This window comes from Passer domesticus, chromosome 6, assembly GCF_036417665.1.
Source record: "Passer domesticus isolate bPasDom1 chromosome 6, bPasDom1.hap1, whole genome shotgun sequence".
Lineage (NCBI taxonomy): Eukaryota > Metazoa > Chordata > Aves > Passeriformes > Passeridae > Passer > Passer domesticus.
Genome location: NC_087479.1, coordinates 51,740,387 through 51,757,499, shown reverse-complemented (window position 1 = coordinate 51,757,499; position 17,113 = coordinate 51,740,387). Strand labels below are relative to the sequence as shown.

The 17,113-nt window shown below is 41.5% G+C and overlaps 1 protein-coding gene and 1 long non-coding RNA gene across 8 annotated transcripts in view; one reads left to right on the top strand and one right to left on the bottom strand.

The window, feature by feature from the left end:
• The window catches only part of LOC135303540 (uncharacterized), a 33,418-nt gene extending 19,476 nt beyond the window's left edge, over nucleotides 1-13,942 (top strand). The window contains exons 4-5 of one of the 7 annotated variants that reach the window (XR_010365002.1): nucleotides 1,806-1,964; nucleotides 13,641-13,942. This is a non-coding gene — a long non-coding RNA (uncharacterized LOC135303540). The other 6 variants (XR_010365006.1, XR_010365005.1, XR_010365003.1 and 3 more) reach the window with 6 other exon arrangements.
• Nucleotides 1-15,963, bottom strand: part of IPO7 (importin 7) — a 32,959-nt gene extending 16,996 nt beyond the window's left edge. The window contains exons 1-8 of the mRNA XM_064425471.1: nucleotides 15,754-15,963; nucleotides 7,182-7,263; nucleotides 5,480-5,633; nucleotides 5,003-5,161; nucleotides 2,580-2,736; nucleotides 1,885-1,974; nucleotides 1,379-1,473; nucleotides 1,193-1,277 (exon numbers count right to left, since the gene is read on the bottom strand). Of these exons, the coding sequence (XP_064281541.1) occupies nucleotides 1,193-1,277; nucleotides 1,379-1,473; nucleotides 1,885-1,974; nucleotides 2,580-2,736; nucleotides 5,003-5,161; nucleotides 5,480-5,633; nucleotides 7,182-7,263; nucleotides 15,754-15,837 (906 nt within the window). The 5' untranslated portion in view covers nucleotides 15,838-15,963. The remainder of the gene's footprint in view (nucleotides 1-1,192; nucleotides 1,278-1,378; nucleotides 1,474-1,884; nucleotides 1,975-2,579; nucleotides 2,737-5,002; nucleotides 5,162-5,479; nucleotides 5,634-7,181; nucleotides 7,264-15,753) is intronic.
• Between the last annotated feature and the right edge of the window lie 1,150 nt (nucleotides 15,964-17,113).

Sequence of the window (17,113 nt, the reverse complement as noted above, 5' to 3'; positions counted from 1 at the left end):
TAACACAGTCTGTCTTCCTAAACAAGTTACATTATTGTTTAGGAACAAACTAAGCCTGCCAAAGTATTGATTTTTAGCAGTTTTCTTTAAATACCCAAATTCTTAGAAGTTTCCTAGCTGCAATAACAATAAGGATCAAATTTGATTCAAAGACAATGTAAAGAAATACAAGCATTTTGTGAAACTGTTAAAATTATTTTTTCAAAGACTACTTTTGTCCATAGCCCTTTGTCAGAATTTCATTTTATCTTGGAAGTGCAAAGCAACCAGCAAGGCCTTGAAGAACGTGCAGTAATGATCTGTCTAATGTCACCCAGAGGTGACAGGTGAGCACCTCAGGAAGCAAAGCTGACACCCCTGAGCAGTGCTGGGATATATTGCCTCACACTCCATGTGAAAAATGTTTTCCATACTTTGGCCAACCTTCAAAAAGCATGGATTTATGAGATACTTTCTCTACATTTCTTCTTTAAAAGTCCTGTAATTCATTACAATTTCATTAGAAATTAAGAGAACTGAAACTGAACTAAGAGCTGTTTGTCTGACTCAAAGGCTTTGAAGAATACATTCCAACTGAGATTTTCATAAATCAATAGTCTATTGACATTTGCAATATAATCACCTTAAAATAAAGGTATTTATGAACCAAATATGAGGAAATTTTATAAAAACATACCTGATGTTTTTAATTTATCCAAAGATTGTTTGCATACAGCAGACTCTAAAACACAGCACAAATGGCAACCCCAAAACAGGGACACAAGTGGGAAGGGAACATCAGAATTAGCTGTCTGTAAGAGAGCCTCTGCTTGATCAGGCTTTTGCAGAAGGCTGAAAATTTAGCGTTTACAGTCTTTAAGTAAAAAAACCCTGTATCAAAATCTAAAAGGTAGTTCTGAAGGTCAACTACACCACATGTACCCATCTCTTTCAGAAAGGAAAAAAACTGGCAGCATTTGTCTGGAGCTCATCTGAGGGCTTGTAAGTGGAAAGTGGATTGTGATATGTGGTAAAATGATAATTTCTTGATCAGTCTTTTCTTAGCCCACAGACATCACTGCTTTCCATACCAATGTGCTTGAAAAAAAAACTTGAATAAGAACAAGAAGCCTTTTCAGCAAATAATGAAACAAGCAATCAGTACTAAGTCTAAACTTATCCTAATGCTCCCCCCACACTCAGCGTTTCTTACTTGCTGAACACCAACAGCGAAGGCCTTCAGGAAAACTTCAGCAAACTCATTGTACTCCTTGGAAACATTACCAGGGCTTCCATACCTAGAATTAGAAGCAAGTATGTAAACTCAAGGCTGCAGCAATATTACTGACTTGAATGTTTGCTTGGAGGTTTTTTTAAAATAATAATGGAAGGAAAATACCTCTCAAAGAGCCTTGCTAAAATATGCAAAGCCCACTTCTTGCATTTCCACCAAGGCAACTCAGGTCTGTCATCTTCATCAACCTGAAGCGTTTCCTTTAGGGGAAAAAAAAGAAGATATTACTAATTATTCACAAAGAGTTCAAATGATATGTAATTAGAACAACTACATTGTACATCTTGCTTCTAACCTGCCATTTCAACTTCTAGCTTACTAGAAGTATGAAGTAGAGCATATCTAAAAATAAATCCCATGAAATATGCCTAAATTACCAATACATTTTTGAAACAAGAAACCAAAATAAGTTTTGCTATAATTTAAAAACAGAACTCACAACAAGTTACATATTTTCAAAATTTGTTTAGTCTGTTTGAAACTCTCAATTTAGCCTAGTCTTTTTTATTTATTATTTTCTTGGCATCTGTAGAGAAAAAAGGATGCAGAAACAACATTCTAGTGAATGAAAACTACTTAAACTTGAAGACAAATAGCCAAAAGCCACTTACAGCTGGTACATCCCTATCAACAACAGTCTTCAGGATTTCTATCCACTCAGTCAGGTTTTGCTGATTTATCAACTCCAAAGGTAATGTGTACTGGTTTAAAAAAAAAAAAAGAAAAAAAAAAGAAATTATTTTTTAATTGCTTTATAATAAATTTGTTACTTTTAGTTTGAATTTTAGCTTTCAAATCCTTCCCTACACCATGAAAGAAAGAAATTTACCTCAAAAACCAGGCCAAAGAACTTAGCACCATCTAACCTATATCCTAAATATCCTGAAAGGTGCTAGAGGTCTTTGCTCCAATTCATTGTGCTTATGCAATGCCAAAATGCTACTTAAATGGATGTTATTTCTGAAGCATTTAACAGCACTTCCATTCCAAACTGCTATATTTACTCTGGTAATTCTCTATAGTCTGGCCTTCACAATCTGTCCTTAGAAAACTCATTTTCTAACTGGTTTTCAGCAAACATCCTACCTTAGAGGATGGCAAGTGTAACTTTTATCTAATGCCAACCAGGAATAGCACTGCTCAAAAGTAAAAGCACAAGACAATCAGAAACTTGTGATTCATGGAGCTGAGTAGTAGGGAAAATGATTCAGATGTAATCTAATATTGTAATATTTCTGTCATTCACTATTTTAAGGAAAAGCATAATGCTTTAAATTATTGTTCAAGTATATACAACATATTTTACCTGGACAAGGGCATAAAATATTTTGAAGATCTGTTTCTGGATGAGGACAGACTGGTCTGATGGATCATTCAGGAGCTGAATGAAGCTGTCCTTCAGGACTGGCAGAAAATGTTGCATTGCAGCTATCAAGGGACTCCGCTCCTCTGGTTTCTTGTACCTTTAGAGAAGAACAAAACCAGTTTTGCAGTTCTTGCAGGTGGCTTTAAATTGAAAAAGCTCACCTTGCCCCAGTGTAGGCACAAGTTGGTTGTATGACAGCTCATAACAACCTGTCACTTAAAAAGAAACCCCTAGCCAGTTCCTGTGACAGAATCGGAAATAAAGCCATAGCCAGATGGTGTTACAGATCAAAAATGCATTAATCACAGTTCACAAGTTATCAAAATATTTGCAGAAGCTACATAGCTTCACTGACACTGGATAAAGCAAACTGAGGAGCCTCTCACAGCCTGCCACTGATGGCTCTCACATCTCACCATTTAATTTGCCCAAAGCCAACAATCTGATAAAGAAGGTGCCATTCCAGGCTGTGGGGCAGACTCTGAGCAGGCAGCCACCCTTGAAGTAAAACCTCAGCCCTGCTATGCTAGGGACAGCCCATGCTGAAAACAAGGCTCCACTTCCTTTCGCCAACACTTCTACGTTCCTGAAAGGAAACGAAGCCACATTTTGAAATCTCTGCCCCAGATTTTAACTTATACACAAGAAACTCCTAATTGATTCAAGAGTTATCAGAGCAGAGCAGCATCTTTTCTATACTGGTGATGACAATCACAAGGTAAAATATCATTTTGTGATTGTACATTTATTTCTTGATTCAGCAATCAATACTTGTCAGATTCTTGGACCCCTGTGGGAGATCTCTGCGTTAGAGGATTGAGCTTTGGTTTGGTTTGTTTTTCCAACACATTTTTTGTAGACTTTTCACTAATATTAAATATCAATACTCAGTTTCCTAAACAGTGGCAATTTTCAGAATACAACAAGAAAAAGACTACTCAGTCTGCTGCCAGATGGCATGTTCTGTAAGAACGAAACACTGAGCTCCAAAATCCTGTTCAATAATACAGTTTTCATGCATTTTCTGAACTAAAAACCCAAACATTAAGATTAAAAGTTGCTCAGAAAAATTCAGTTTCTAATTTTCCCCCTCCCAAAAAAAAGGACTAGAAAAATTATTATGCAAAGAGCAGCCATTTGATCTTGCTCATTGAATTTGAAGGGAAAAAAAGTTAAAAGCTCCAAGATATTTATGTCCCACATTAAGGAAAAAAAAATCAAAACTTAAATATTCCTACAATTCAGGCAGTAAAAACTTGATGAAAGTAATAACATCCCACAGATTCGTGTCCCACTAAACTGACTGAAACACTGAAATGTGCACATTCCTACATGATTGGTGACATGAAACTCACCCTTGCTGACTCCACCAGAAAGCTGAGCAAGCAGGAGCAGCTCCTGAAGTGTTTGATCAGCTGAGACTACAGACACACCTGGTGCCTTATCACACAGTGACTGCACTCAGATCCCTAAACATGGATGTATTCCTGTCCTCATAATTCACTACCACTGAACACTCCTTCATTTACAGCTCCCAGATCTCTGCAGCATATTTGGTTAAAGATCTTTAAGCTGAAAATCAAATGAGAATAGTTGCTTTTCTCTCCTAGCAGGACTTACAATTTTCAGCCACTAAGAAAACTCCCACTTGGGATTACAAAGATTTTTATGGCATTCCTGTAAAACTATTTTTGAGAAACTGACATTCATGTTTTACACTGACTAATGCAAAAATCATTAAATTAGATGGAAATTTTTCCATGCAATATTTTAAATCAAGAACCTGAAACAGAAACGTTATACATTCCAACACTTTGAAAAAGTTCTGAATTCCATCAGTTCCACTACTACAATTCCCTGACTCCAGGACTGTCCTTTTCTCTGACCACCCAAGTGATCATACCAAAGTCAGTTAACTAATTCTGAGCTCCCAACACTCCAGATTTCACACACTGAAACCTTTCTATGGTTACTGTCACCGAGTACTAGAGTACAAATTGTTTAAAGGTTTAAACCTGATTTAAATAATAAATTCCTACAAAAGTCATGATTTTGAGCAGACTTTCTTACTGCTATCAATCCATATAAAACAACTACCACATTAAGGTTTTAAAACACCCTTTTTTTTCTGAATTCAAACTTTTAATGAAGGCAGTCTTCCTGTAATTTTTACTTGAGAAGATACATGAGCCAGCATCTGCACAGCAAGTAGTCAAGAATACTTTCTAAGATTACATTTCCATCACCTTTGCGCAGTCCCACACACAATTCTACATGGTTACAATATACACAGAGTACAAAAAAATAAACACCAATATATTAATTCTGCTGGTTTATATGAAGAAAGACCAGAAAGAACTTACTCATAGTTTTTCACAAGTTGATAAAGACAGAGAAGAATTCCAAGCCAACAAGCGCTATTGTCAGACTGGAGATAAAATCCAATTTTCTCCACAACTGCAGTCCAGCGACTTGGATAATCATACTTGATAATGTGGTGAATGCAAGTAGTAAGCTGCACTCTGGAAATCAAAGCACAACAATTAAAGAAGTTACTTGTATTATTTTAACAAAATTCTTGTAGTGTTGAAACAACACATACTATCCATACTTAGACTTCCTTTTTGCTTAGAAGGTTTAGGTTCTGTAGTTTCTGCTTAACATTCTACAAATTTCTACATGCTACACAAGCTGAAAACTGTTTTTCCATCTAGATTAATTCTATGTTTAGGATACACAGTGTGTGACAACGATGCTTAGCATGTGGGTGATCTTGGCTGGGGAAAAATAAAAAAAGAAAGAAACCCAACAGGTAATTCACACAGAGGCTAAAACTGCACCTGATCAGCTCAGGAGAGTGGATAATGGCTTCTACAATGTTCTCCCGGATGCAGTGTCTGTCCTCTTCTGGGATGGAGTAAGGTGGGATCTCCCCAGGAGCACTTTCACGGTCCGGCCAGTACTGGGTTATCATGTTTTTCAAGTAGATAACTCCTGTGAAACAAGAGTGGCAAATCAGCTGGCAGCCATTCAAAGCACAAAACAAACACACATCTTGCAAGCAAATATTCCAAAAACATTGGCCCTTCCTAAGTAGGAAAAATCATGCAAGTTATGAACCCAATAATTTACTAAACTGATACTCTTTCACCCATTTAATGTAAAAATACTACAGGTATTGCTTTTAGCTGTGATTCAGGTAAGCAGTTGTGAAACTATTTAGCAACACGCTTCTGAAAAATCCATTATAATGATTTTCTCAAGATTTTCATTAAAAGTAAAAAAGAAATCAGATCAATACTAATGACAACCTAAAACATCCCTTGTAAGCAAAAAAAAAATCTAATTAAGTTAGTGATACAGGAATGAATGCTAGAGAAACAGAGCTCCTTTATACCCAGGTTATGTGCTACAGCAATTTGTAGCAATCAGGCTCCTGGAACAAACCCTGCATTTACCATTTGGCAACCAAATCCAAACTGCTTGTGTGGCAGAATATAAATCACAGCACTTGGAAAAGTACTTACAACAGGCAACAGGAAATATAAAATGGCAAACTGGTAACAAAGTTACTGTTAATCTAATTCTACATAGGAGTCCATAAAGCAACTTCTCTTCCTAAATTTCATATGCACCTTTTGAAGATTCAGAAACCAGAGGGTTTCTGAAAGTGTCTGCAGAGGTCAAGAAACACTCAGCAGATTATTACAAGACTGAAGTAATAGAGACTTCAGCCAGCCCTCAGAGAGATTTATCAATAATTGCTTTGCAAACACACACTGTTCGTAAGCTGGGCCTTGAATGAGCCATCCCCACTCTCCACAGGATGCTTTGGGGTTTAATTGGCTTGCATGGAGCAGAGTGAAACTTCACAGGTTTTCTTCAAACTTCTTTTTGCATGTTACACTTGTAGGGCAGTAAGCTTTTTGAGTCATCATTTGAACAGTACCCCCAGCAGTAAGATAAAAATTCAAGCTAAGTTTAGGCTACAGCTTAGAGTAGTTTACTACACAGAAGGTCCAAATAAGCAGTCCAGATCACACCCTTCTGCTCACCAGTCAGAAAACCCAATAAAGTATGTACTAAAAACCACTATCAAGTAATTAGAGAAGCATTAAGGTGATGTTTGGAGCTGTCAACAATCAACATCATTTTACTGATGGCTCACATGCAAATAAGCAGGGATCCAAAAAACATAATCTGTTTTCTTCCACTTAGTATGTTTAAAAACACTAGTGCTCCCAGTACAAGTTTAAATGACCTCCTTGGACCAAGTGCACCAGCATCATAAACCATTCTGCTTCCCCCAGGAATGTTCACTAGAGATAAAGGGGAAGAATCATTCAGGAGCCCGACACACCTTTTCTTTTTGTCTTCCTTACTCAGTGCATGGTGCCAGATAATAGCTTGTGATGACTAACATGAGCAACTCCCGAGTGCTTGACATTAAAACCATTAGAATTCTTTAACAGTAACTGCATGTGTACTTGTGTGTATGCACCATTTGAGTAGATACAATGACAAAAATATTTGAAAACTTGCCTGCCTGTCTCACTGGTAAATCCAGTTGCTCGGACATAGTGATCTGAAGCAGAGTTGAAACAAAGTTCACTGACTTATGAGCCTATGGAGAGGGGAAAAAAAAAAGAGTTAAGTTTTAGAATACTTCCATTAAGTTTTACAATATCTTTATAATGATGTAATGCAATCAATAGAATACCAGCAATTCAGCCAGTTGCACAGGAGTCAGCTAATCAGCCAAAGCATTCCAAAGTTTTGTGCTCACTGTATTTTGAAGACAGCAAGGGGGAGGAAAAACCCTACTGTTTAAGGTAACAGAGCTGAAGAATTCACTGAACAGGAATCAGCCTTCCACAGTCACCAAACATGTTCCCCACTCAGAACAAACACTTGAAGCAAGAGCACCTGAACAGCCTAAAAAACCCAAGCGCAGCACATTTACAGTGACCTTTAGCAAGGTATGAGTTCATTAGAAAATAAGCTAAGAAACAGATGGGAACTATGTTTTAAAACTAAGTCCAAGTCCTACTTCATCTTTCTGAAAAATCAGTTTCAAGGGACCACTGATGCACTACTGCAGCAGCTGTCCAGAGAACCACACCACAGCAAAGCAACAGCAGGGAGATCCACATGGAGACACATCCACACAGCAACAACTTCCCAAGGATTTGCAGGAGTTTCACTTACAATGAAAACAAAAAATATTTTTTTCTTACCATGAGAACTGTCACTGACACACTAAGGACTGGATTGTATTCTCAATGAGGAAACAAACCTTAATGTTACTGTAACACCCTTACTCATCTTTCCCAAGCATCAAGAACTCCAGACAATAAATTAATTTTGCTGGGAAAAGTGAGTTGCAACCCTTAAAAGCTAACTCTTAAAGCTAGTCTTAAATGAAACCAAACATAATTTTCCTTGAGATAGAGAGTCCATGGACATGAGTTACAGTGGGAAATCCCTCTTTTACGCATGGAGCAAAAATTCACAAGGGAGGCCAAGGCCTGGAACACTTATCCACAATGGCTGTGGGACATCATCCTTAGAGATATTCTGTTGGACAAGTCCTGATCTACCTCATCCAACTTCCAAACAGCTTTGCTGTTCTGCTTTATCTTCACTTACATTTCAATGCTATTTCCTGTGTTCTTTGCATTCCCCTATCAAAGACAAGTGCATAGATCCACATAATTTAACCTGTTGAACTCTTAGGAAAACACCTCTTACCCACCTGTTACTTTCAAAACCATCGAAATTACACACACTATTTATGAAAACCAAATGGCTGCCCCAAATACTGCAGCAACTTCATATCATAAAGAGAAATAATCAGAAGTTATCCTTCCATTCCTTTAGTACACCAAAAACTCTTCTGACAGTATGAAATGATGTCAAGATTCCTCCTAAGTGCATCATGCTGCTCAGCTCAGTCCTACAGTACTAGAATGTTCTCTTCAACTTTCATTTTCCTAGCAAGTATCTCCAATAGGCTCCAGTATAAACAAGTGTGAAAGGGACAGCCTGGGACATGACCCTGGTACTCAGACTTGGTTAATGCAGCAGGTTCTCTACCTCCTGTTTTTTAAAACAGATTTCAAATGAAGAACAAACTTGACTTCAGAATCTGCCCAAAATGTTAGAACACTGCTGTACACATCCTGTGCACTAAAACTCTACAGGATCCAGAGCACCCAGAAGCATTTGGCCCCACTGAAATGTTTATTTACAGAGCATGGTTTGATGAACTGAGAGTAACTGACACTGCAATATGAGCACACGTCCTGCTGACCCATGTCCCTCTGATATTCCCCAAGTCCTCAAGAAGCAAACATACTTGCAAATGGAAAAAAAACCCAAAAAAACCCCAACAACAACAACAAAATTGTCCTCAACTGCCAAGCAGTGGTTGAATAAATAAATTTCAAATAAAATTTACTAGTCAGGTTTGATTTCTCCTCCAGCCTCAGGCCCGTTAAGTTGCTCCTTCCTTAAGGAACATTAATAGACACAGAGTCCTGCAGCACATTCCCAATGACATCACACCCTAATTCAGCACAGCACTCAATTATATGCTTAACATTAATGGCAGAGGAAGTGCTCCTGTGTTTAACGTGTCCTGAACCTGAAGAAAGCTTTCAGTTTCAATAACCTTTAACTCACCTACAGTAAGGTCATATTAGTCTGCATAAAATGGACTTAGAAGTGCAAACTGATTTCTTTCAACAAGGGCTATAAGCTTAACAGATACCTTTTCTGTAGTGAAAATTTGCAATGTTTGCAAAGTCAGAAGCATTTAATCCTATAATTTAAAAAAGGAAGGATTACTTTCCCTTTCCCATGATAAATGACTGCTACTCTTGGAATAAAAACCATCCACTTCAGCAACAAATATGGAAATAATGCTTAAGAGCTACTAATGAAGTGACGGGAAAACCCAAAGAAATTAAATTAAAACATCTTATGTCTTAAAAGAAACAAAAAATAGACAGCAGTGTACAAAACTGCCACACACTGATATGTAATAAAATACCAAAGAATGTTTTCTTCATTTACAAAGACAGGACTGAGCCTGTGCCTATAGCAGGCTACAGAAGCTCCCCAGAAGTATCAATTGTGTTAGTATATGGGATTAATATATTTTCATTGGGTTCTTTGAACTATAGCAAGCTTTAAGGGACAAAACTGAAACATCTACACCATTATCTGTCTGGTTTCTTAAAAATCTTACAAGTATCATCCTCATTAGCATCTGAAGCATCAGACTCCAACCAACCAGGAGGATGAGCTGCTTTATCACCTTTGGTGGTTCAAAGCAGATTCAGCCAAGATATAATCTGTGCTTTTAATACAAGTAAAATACCTTGCACTTGCCAATCAAAGCCTGCTCTTAATCCTCTCAGTTAAGACCTACATTCACACAGAGCTACATTAACACTTCCATGCATTCTCTGTGGAATGTAAAGGACTCCCCAACTCTTCAATGACCTCCTTCCCAAGGCACTGAAAGGAAGGTGACTGCAGAGACTGAGCTGTAGGGATGAGTAGGGATGGTTCCATGAAGATGAGGGTGTACTGAATGCTCAAATAAAAGACCAAGTACTACAATCACCTCTCATTGCTCTGCTTCACTCTTAAAAAGAACATCTGATGTTTTACTGGCACTTGGAGAAAAACAACTGGACCTAAAATAAGACACCACCATAGGTGCCTTTTTGTATCCACAGCATTAAAAAATACTGAATCCACATCTCTTTCAGCTATTTCCATCTTTAATAATTTTACTCCCCCAAGAGGGCTGCCTCTCTGGACAACATGCTCCTCTTCACTGACTGCACTGATAAAAAAAAACAACCAGACTAAAACCCACACCTATTTTGCTTCAGTTTTGAACTAAAATCAGGATTTCACACTGGCCACTATCACATATTCTAAATTGCATAAAGAAAAGAAAATTTTTAAGACTTTAAAGTTTGATATTGGTAAAATTTTGACTTTTATTCTCTTGCTCCTTGTTAATATGTACCATTTAAAAGTAAACATTAAAATTAGAGAACTACAGTATTATTTTAAAAATAGTTCTGTCACATAAGTCAGTCTTCCAGCACTTAACTCAGCATTTAAAGAAAAACAAAACCAAAACTCATCTCAAGTCCTTCCCCCTTACAAAAGGTCCAACATGCCATGTCACTGGTATGACTTTGCTGTCTAAGAGCCAAAGAATTCAGGGACTTTTCCCAAGAGCAATCTTTGCTATGCAGCCTGCCTAGCTGAGGAATGTGTTCTATCAGGCCACAAACCTTGCACCACTGTCTGCTAACACCAATCTTTTTACACATTGCAGTTTCTCCTAGCAGGGTTGCTTTGTTCAACATGTGCTAAAAGAGACTTTTGAGAAAAGTGTTATACCAGCTGCAAAGTCCAAAAGAAGAATGAAGTTCAAAGTTAACATGGAAGAGACCATTTCATGGCATGTGAACTATGAATAGTTAATTACAACGTGGAAAAGCACTTTTCCTCCAGTAATGATACTCACTGCAGTATCTTAAATGAATCTTTAATGCTGGAATATTCATCTCTCACACAAAGCCTGCATGCCTCTAAATCATAAAACCAAGTTTCATTTTGGGTAAAAAGACCTCCATGCATTCTTTTCAGACATCAGGAAGCTGACATACCATAACAAACACACTACAATAGGCACCTCCTTTACTGCTGCCCAAAAAAGCAGAACAGATGAGCAACACTTACTTAATGCTGCTGAACTGGAACCCCAGGTTATTTATATAGCTATTCAAAGCAGCACACATGTGAATAAAGGCTAACATTTTAAAAATAAAGTAGATTTTTTAAAAAAAAGTAATTCAATGCTTTTCCTCCATTCTAATTTTGGGGGAAAAAAATCTACATGCAATTTTTGATCTGGGCCACAGCAGGACTGGGTGCATGTAACTCTTGCACTGAGATGAAACTGTTTTCTTATAGAAAGGTAAGGTCAGGAGCTGTAAGGCCACGCTGAATCAGCAAACTGCCCAGTAGCACTCTTTTAATTCTTTTTTAAGAACTCAGCAGGTGTGGAAGTCGTTCTGACCTCAGGTTTTTTTTGCAAGCCAGTTCTGCCACCTCTCATGCAGCTACAATGTATATGCAAACCTAGTTTAACGTCCACAAAAGATACACACACACACTTACAGTTCCTGCAAACATCCCTGTCTGCTCCTTTCATCACTGTCTGCAAGTTTGCAGCACTGTTTGCTCTACTGACTGAGGAAAAAGCAATGTGCTCCTAGCAGAGGCTTGCCAGGCACACACAGGAACTATTTGCTAAATCATGAGAAAGTGACAAGTGGCCCTTTCTGCTCGGATTTTATCTCCTGCTGGGAAACTTCTTCCCAGTGGAGCCAAGGCACCCTCGGTTCCTTACTGCCCCCAAGGGGATTCCTGGTGTTGGACCAGCCTTGGCACATGCAGCTGAAAACACCCAAAGCTCTCCTCATCTAGCACGCACCAGAATATACAGATGGAAGATGAGGGAAGTGAAAGTACAGAAGTACTTCGGGTAAAATGTCACACCAACAAGTTCAAAAGAGACCCCATGATCTGATAATCAAAGCCAAGAAACTCATGCTCTGTTCTTTTTCTTACACTACAATACAGAGCTGTAGATGTTACACATGCAAACCATGTCAGAAAAAGTTTAAAAAAATTTCAATCTAGAGGTAACACATAAACACCTTGCCCAAAGTATCTATAGCATTCCAGCATTTGAAAAATCCTGTCTGAAAGACTCCATGTAAGAAGCTTGCTTCTTCCCCTTTGACAACCTTCCACTCCTAAACTCTCCACAGCTAAGATTTCAATCATTTCATGTAACCACTCCATCCTTCTGACATTTGTAGGAGGCAGTGAAAGGACTGAACCAGGCCCTACTGCACTGTTAAATCAATGGTGATGGTGGCCAGCCAACAGGAATTCCTCTTTATCCTTTCCCTGTCACTCACATTAGAACACAAAAAACCTTAAATGTAATTTCTGAAAGTCAGGATGTCTTCCTAAGCAAACTCTGTTGAGCTCTGACTTACAAAAAATTATGAGTTATAGGGGATTGCACTTTTTTTCCCCCTAAACATTGTCAGACACAAAAACTGGGTTGTTAGTCTAAAAAGAAGTCTTAGTAGCTCACACACAGAGGTGAATCTCACAGACTCACAAGACATATCACAATGAAGTTATAAATTCCCTGGAATTACAAAGAACAAACCTGCAAGGAAAGTATTATCTAGCAACTGCACCTTTATAAATATGTTGATATTAGAAGATGAAACAACGCTCTGTATTGTTTTCAGAGTGTCATTCCATAGGTGCATAGTTAAAAATAACTATTTTCATCACAATTTCTGAGAAACTCTTTATACATGAAGCACAAAGACTATTTCAAAAGGCAGTAATGTCTTCCTGCTGCTTTCCAGCAGCTTAATTGAAGAGTCTGGTTCTAAGTTCGGGTAAAACACAGCTTTTCCCTGTGAGACAGGGACAGAGATGGGTGAACACCCCAGGGTACCCCATCAGCTAAAAAGGCTGAGATGCAAGAGCCAGTGATCTCATTCCCAATAACTTCTTTTCACAGTGAGAAAAGTAACGACAAGGAGACCAAAATACTTGCTTTTTAACATGATCTCAACTCTGAAAGTTCTCACAGCCTTTTATGGGCAGGCAATACAACCTGATGAAACTTAGTGAAAGGAGAAATAAAGCATAGAATGATTCACGACATAGCCAAGGTCAAAGGAAAAATAACAGAGCCTGGACAAATCAAGAATCATACTCTCCAGACCCCTTCTCCAGTCAGGAGAACTTTGTTGACTGATAGGATATGGCGAAGAGAGATCCAAATACTTGGTTAACTCTTACCTACTTAGATATCTCTTGCACTAATCAGGAATATCAATTACTGACTGATGCACATTCTTTTCTGCTAAGGTAAAATGACCACTCTGCTGAAAGCCAGTCTCATCAGCTCAACAGAGGCACTTCTGACAAATTAAAGTAAACTGAAAGGTCAACCAAGGACAACTACTAAGCTACAAAAACACCTGTGCAGCTTGGCCAGGTACGAGAACAGTGTTCACTGCTGCTGTGATCTCATCCTTACAGAGAAAGAGACCCTCAGAACTGTAATTAGTTATTAACTGGTAACAGAATTGCCCTAACATTCAACAAATTCAGAACAGCATCCTGCAAGAAAATGCACAGTTGACTCCAATAAACCTAAGTAAAACCAAGACCATGCATATGAATGAAGTTGAATCTATGTGTAAGTGCTTGCAGACTTCTGGGTTAGCACATATTTTTATCACAAAATATCTGTGAAAGATTAGTGATGCTCCATTTCCCACAACAAAGAATTTTTACACACTGGTTCAGTAATATCTGGTGTTTTTAAAGGGGCACAACTATTCAGATTTTATGCCAATTTAGCACTTGTGTAGTACACGATGGACCGTGGGGTTTTGATTCCAAAGTGAGAACAAAAGCCAGTGGCCAGCGAGCACGATCCTTCCTGCAAGAGTTTGCCACTTGCTGAAGACCCAACCGGCAGAGAACGTTAACTTCCTGCACCTTCAGCAACTCAACACCTGCAGAAAAGAACTAAGATAGATTTCAAGCAAGTTACTAGATATAAATATTGAAATCCATTAAACACACAAAAAAATGCATTTTGGGGCCAGCTTAAGATTTCATAGATATTACTGTCTTTATAGGCCATCATATTTTTTGCATTTTTGATTTAAATAACCAACACTAACACACTCTGTTAACAGACTACATGGAAAAGACAGGCAATTACTTCATACAACTCTCAATTAGCCATTGAGTAATTTCAGAGCTATCTATTGCAAAGGTACCTAATATTTATTTGCCAATCACTTATTAAATAACATGCCAGAATCACTTTTTAATTTTCTGAGAAGCTCTACCTTTAGTTTTTTTTCATTTTCTCCACTGCCAGCAGAACACTCGGCCCACCTTTATCTAAGCTCTGCTGAACATCTGTTGCATTGCATGAGTATTGTCAGGCCCAAAGTCTGCTTAAGAGCAACAAGGAAAAACGTTTGTGGAAAAAGCCAACTAAAGGCACCACAAGAGCTGCCACGCAGGCTTATCCTTCACCTCCTCCATCAAGACATCCTCTTTTCTCTGGGTCAAACACTAAAACACTTCTGTTCTCCAAATGTCTACAAGCCCCGTGGCTGTGTCTCATCAATAAAGTTTTCATCTACCAGGTGAGGTTAAGCAGAACAAAAATATAATCTTTTTCCAAACCTGTAAGTCCCTGGAACTGGGAGCTGCTGGGATTTTACATCCGAGTCTGGCAGGTGAGTGCAGTGCAAGGGATGACACGCCCGGGCTGGGAGCCCCGTCTGCCCCCGTCCCTGGGACACGTGTCTATACACCCAGGGAGCACGCCCACCCCGGCAGCCCTGCTGAACCCGGAGCCCACGGGATCTGGAACACCAAACACCGCCAGGCTGCCAGATCTGATTCTCAGCTCAGCCCAGGCCATCAGATTTGATTGTGAACTCAGCCCAGGCCACTCTTACAGGCTGCACGGCTTGCGGAGCGATGGGGCTCTCGCTGCCTCCTTCCCCGCTGACAAATTAGTGCTTTCAACACCCAAAGACTGATGTCGCTTAAATGGTCCCAGGCAGGGCTGCGTCCAGCCGGAGCCACCGAGGGCCTGCACAAGGGCGGTTTTAAACCCCCTCCGCGGATCACCCTTTTCCCGGCTGAGCACGGAGACAATGGAGGCAATTTGTTACCGCCGAGAGAGGCACGGGGGCCTCGGCCGCTTTCTGCCGCTGCCCCCCGCCCGAGCAGCCCCGCCCGGCCCGGCGCGGCCCCGCTGCCATGTGCGGGGACAATGCACGCCGGGCCCGGCCCGCGCCCGGCGGGAAGGGGCCGCGCTGGCGGCCGGGCGCGCCGAGGAGCCGGGGCACCCTCTGCGCCGCCGCCCCGCTCCCCCTCCCACGGGCCGGCCTCGTCCCCGCTCCCCAGCGCCGCGGCCCCGGCCCAGGCCCGGCGGCGCCCTCACCTCGTTGAGCTGTCGTTCGGCGGCTTCGCGCAGCGCCGGGTCCATGGTGCCCCGCAGGGCCTCGATGATGCCGCTGGGGTCCATGGCGGGGGCAGCGCGGAGGGCAGGGGCCGGGGCCGCGCCGAGCGCACATGGACCCGCCGCCTCCAGCGGCCGCCGGCGCGAAAGGAAGGGAGAGCGCCAAGAGCCCGGATAGAGCTGCCCCCGCCGCCGACGGGAGCGGCGCCCCTTCCGCCGCACGGCCCGCCCCGCCCCGCCGCGGGGCGCCGCGGGAGATGCAGTCCGGCCGCGCCGGCAGCGGCGAGACGCGCTCGGGGCGCGGCCGGGCACCGGCACCCGGGGAAATGCGCTCGGGGCGCGGCCGGGTACCGGCACCCGGGGAAATGCGGCCGGGCAGAGAGCCGGGGAGACGCGGGACAGGCGGTCTTGGCCCGCACAAGCCGCCTCAGGAGCCGCGCCCCGCTCGAGCGGCCCCGCTCGAACGGCACCGCCCGCTCCGCTCCGCTCCGAACTCCTCGGCCGCGCCAACGGTGTGAGGGGACCCGTTCGTTGTTTTAGCGAAAATCCCTCCCTTGAAAATCCCTCCCGCATCCGCGCCCCGTTTTCGGAAAGGCTCGTGTGGCTCGGCGAGGAAGGAGGGGTGCGTGGGGACGTGGGTTTGCTTTGTCATGGGCATGGGGTGCTGCCGTGCTGGGTTTAGGGTGGTGGGGAAAAAGAGGAGAACAAAAATCCTGAAGATACTTTGTCAGAAAATCAGTATAAACGGAGCTGTCGCTCGTGAAGGGTGTAGGAAATGCGTCTTGTGAGGAGCGGCCGAGGGAGCTGGGGTGTTCAGCCTGGAGAGAAGGAGGCTCAGGAGAGGCCTCATCGCTCTCTGGCTCCCTGGAAGGAGAGCACAGCCAGGCAGGGCTGTCTCTGCTGCTGTGCCGGCAGAGGATCCCAAAAAATGGCCTTAAGATGAGACAGGGGAGGCTCAGATTAGATGTTAGAAAAAATGTTCACCGAATAGGTGCTTGCCCAGGTTCAAGAGGCATCTGAAACTGGTGCTGGGTGATGTGGGTTACTGGGTTAGGGTTACAGACGCAGTGCTGGGTTGGTGGCTGGATGGATGATCCTGCAGGTCTCTTCCAGCCGTGACAATTCCATGATTCAATGATTCTGGAGGCCTTGGCTCATCACAGAGTCATGACTGAGCTGTTTAACTTGCTCCTCTGTAAGTCGCATCATCCTACAAGCATTTGAGCACTGAAGTAATTTCACTTCCATGAGTAGTCACGATAAAATGAGCAATGCTATTTCTGAGTTGGTGAGTTGTAGAATTTAATTGGCACTGTACAGTCGTTCACTGTCATGCCTTCAT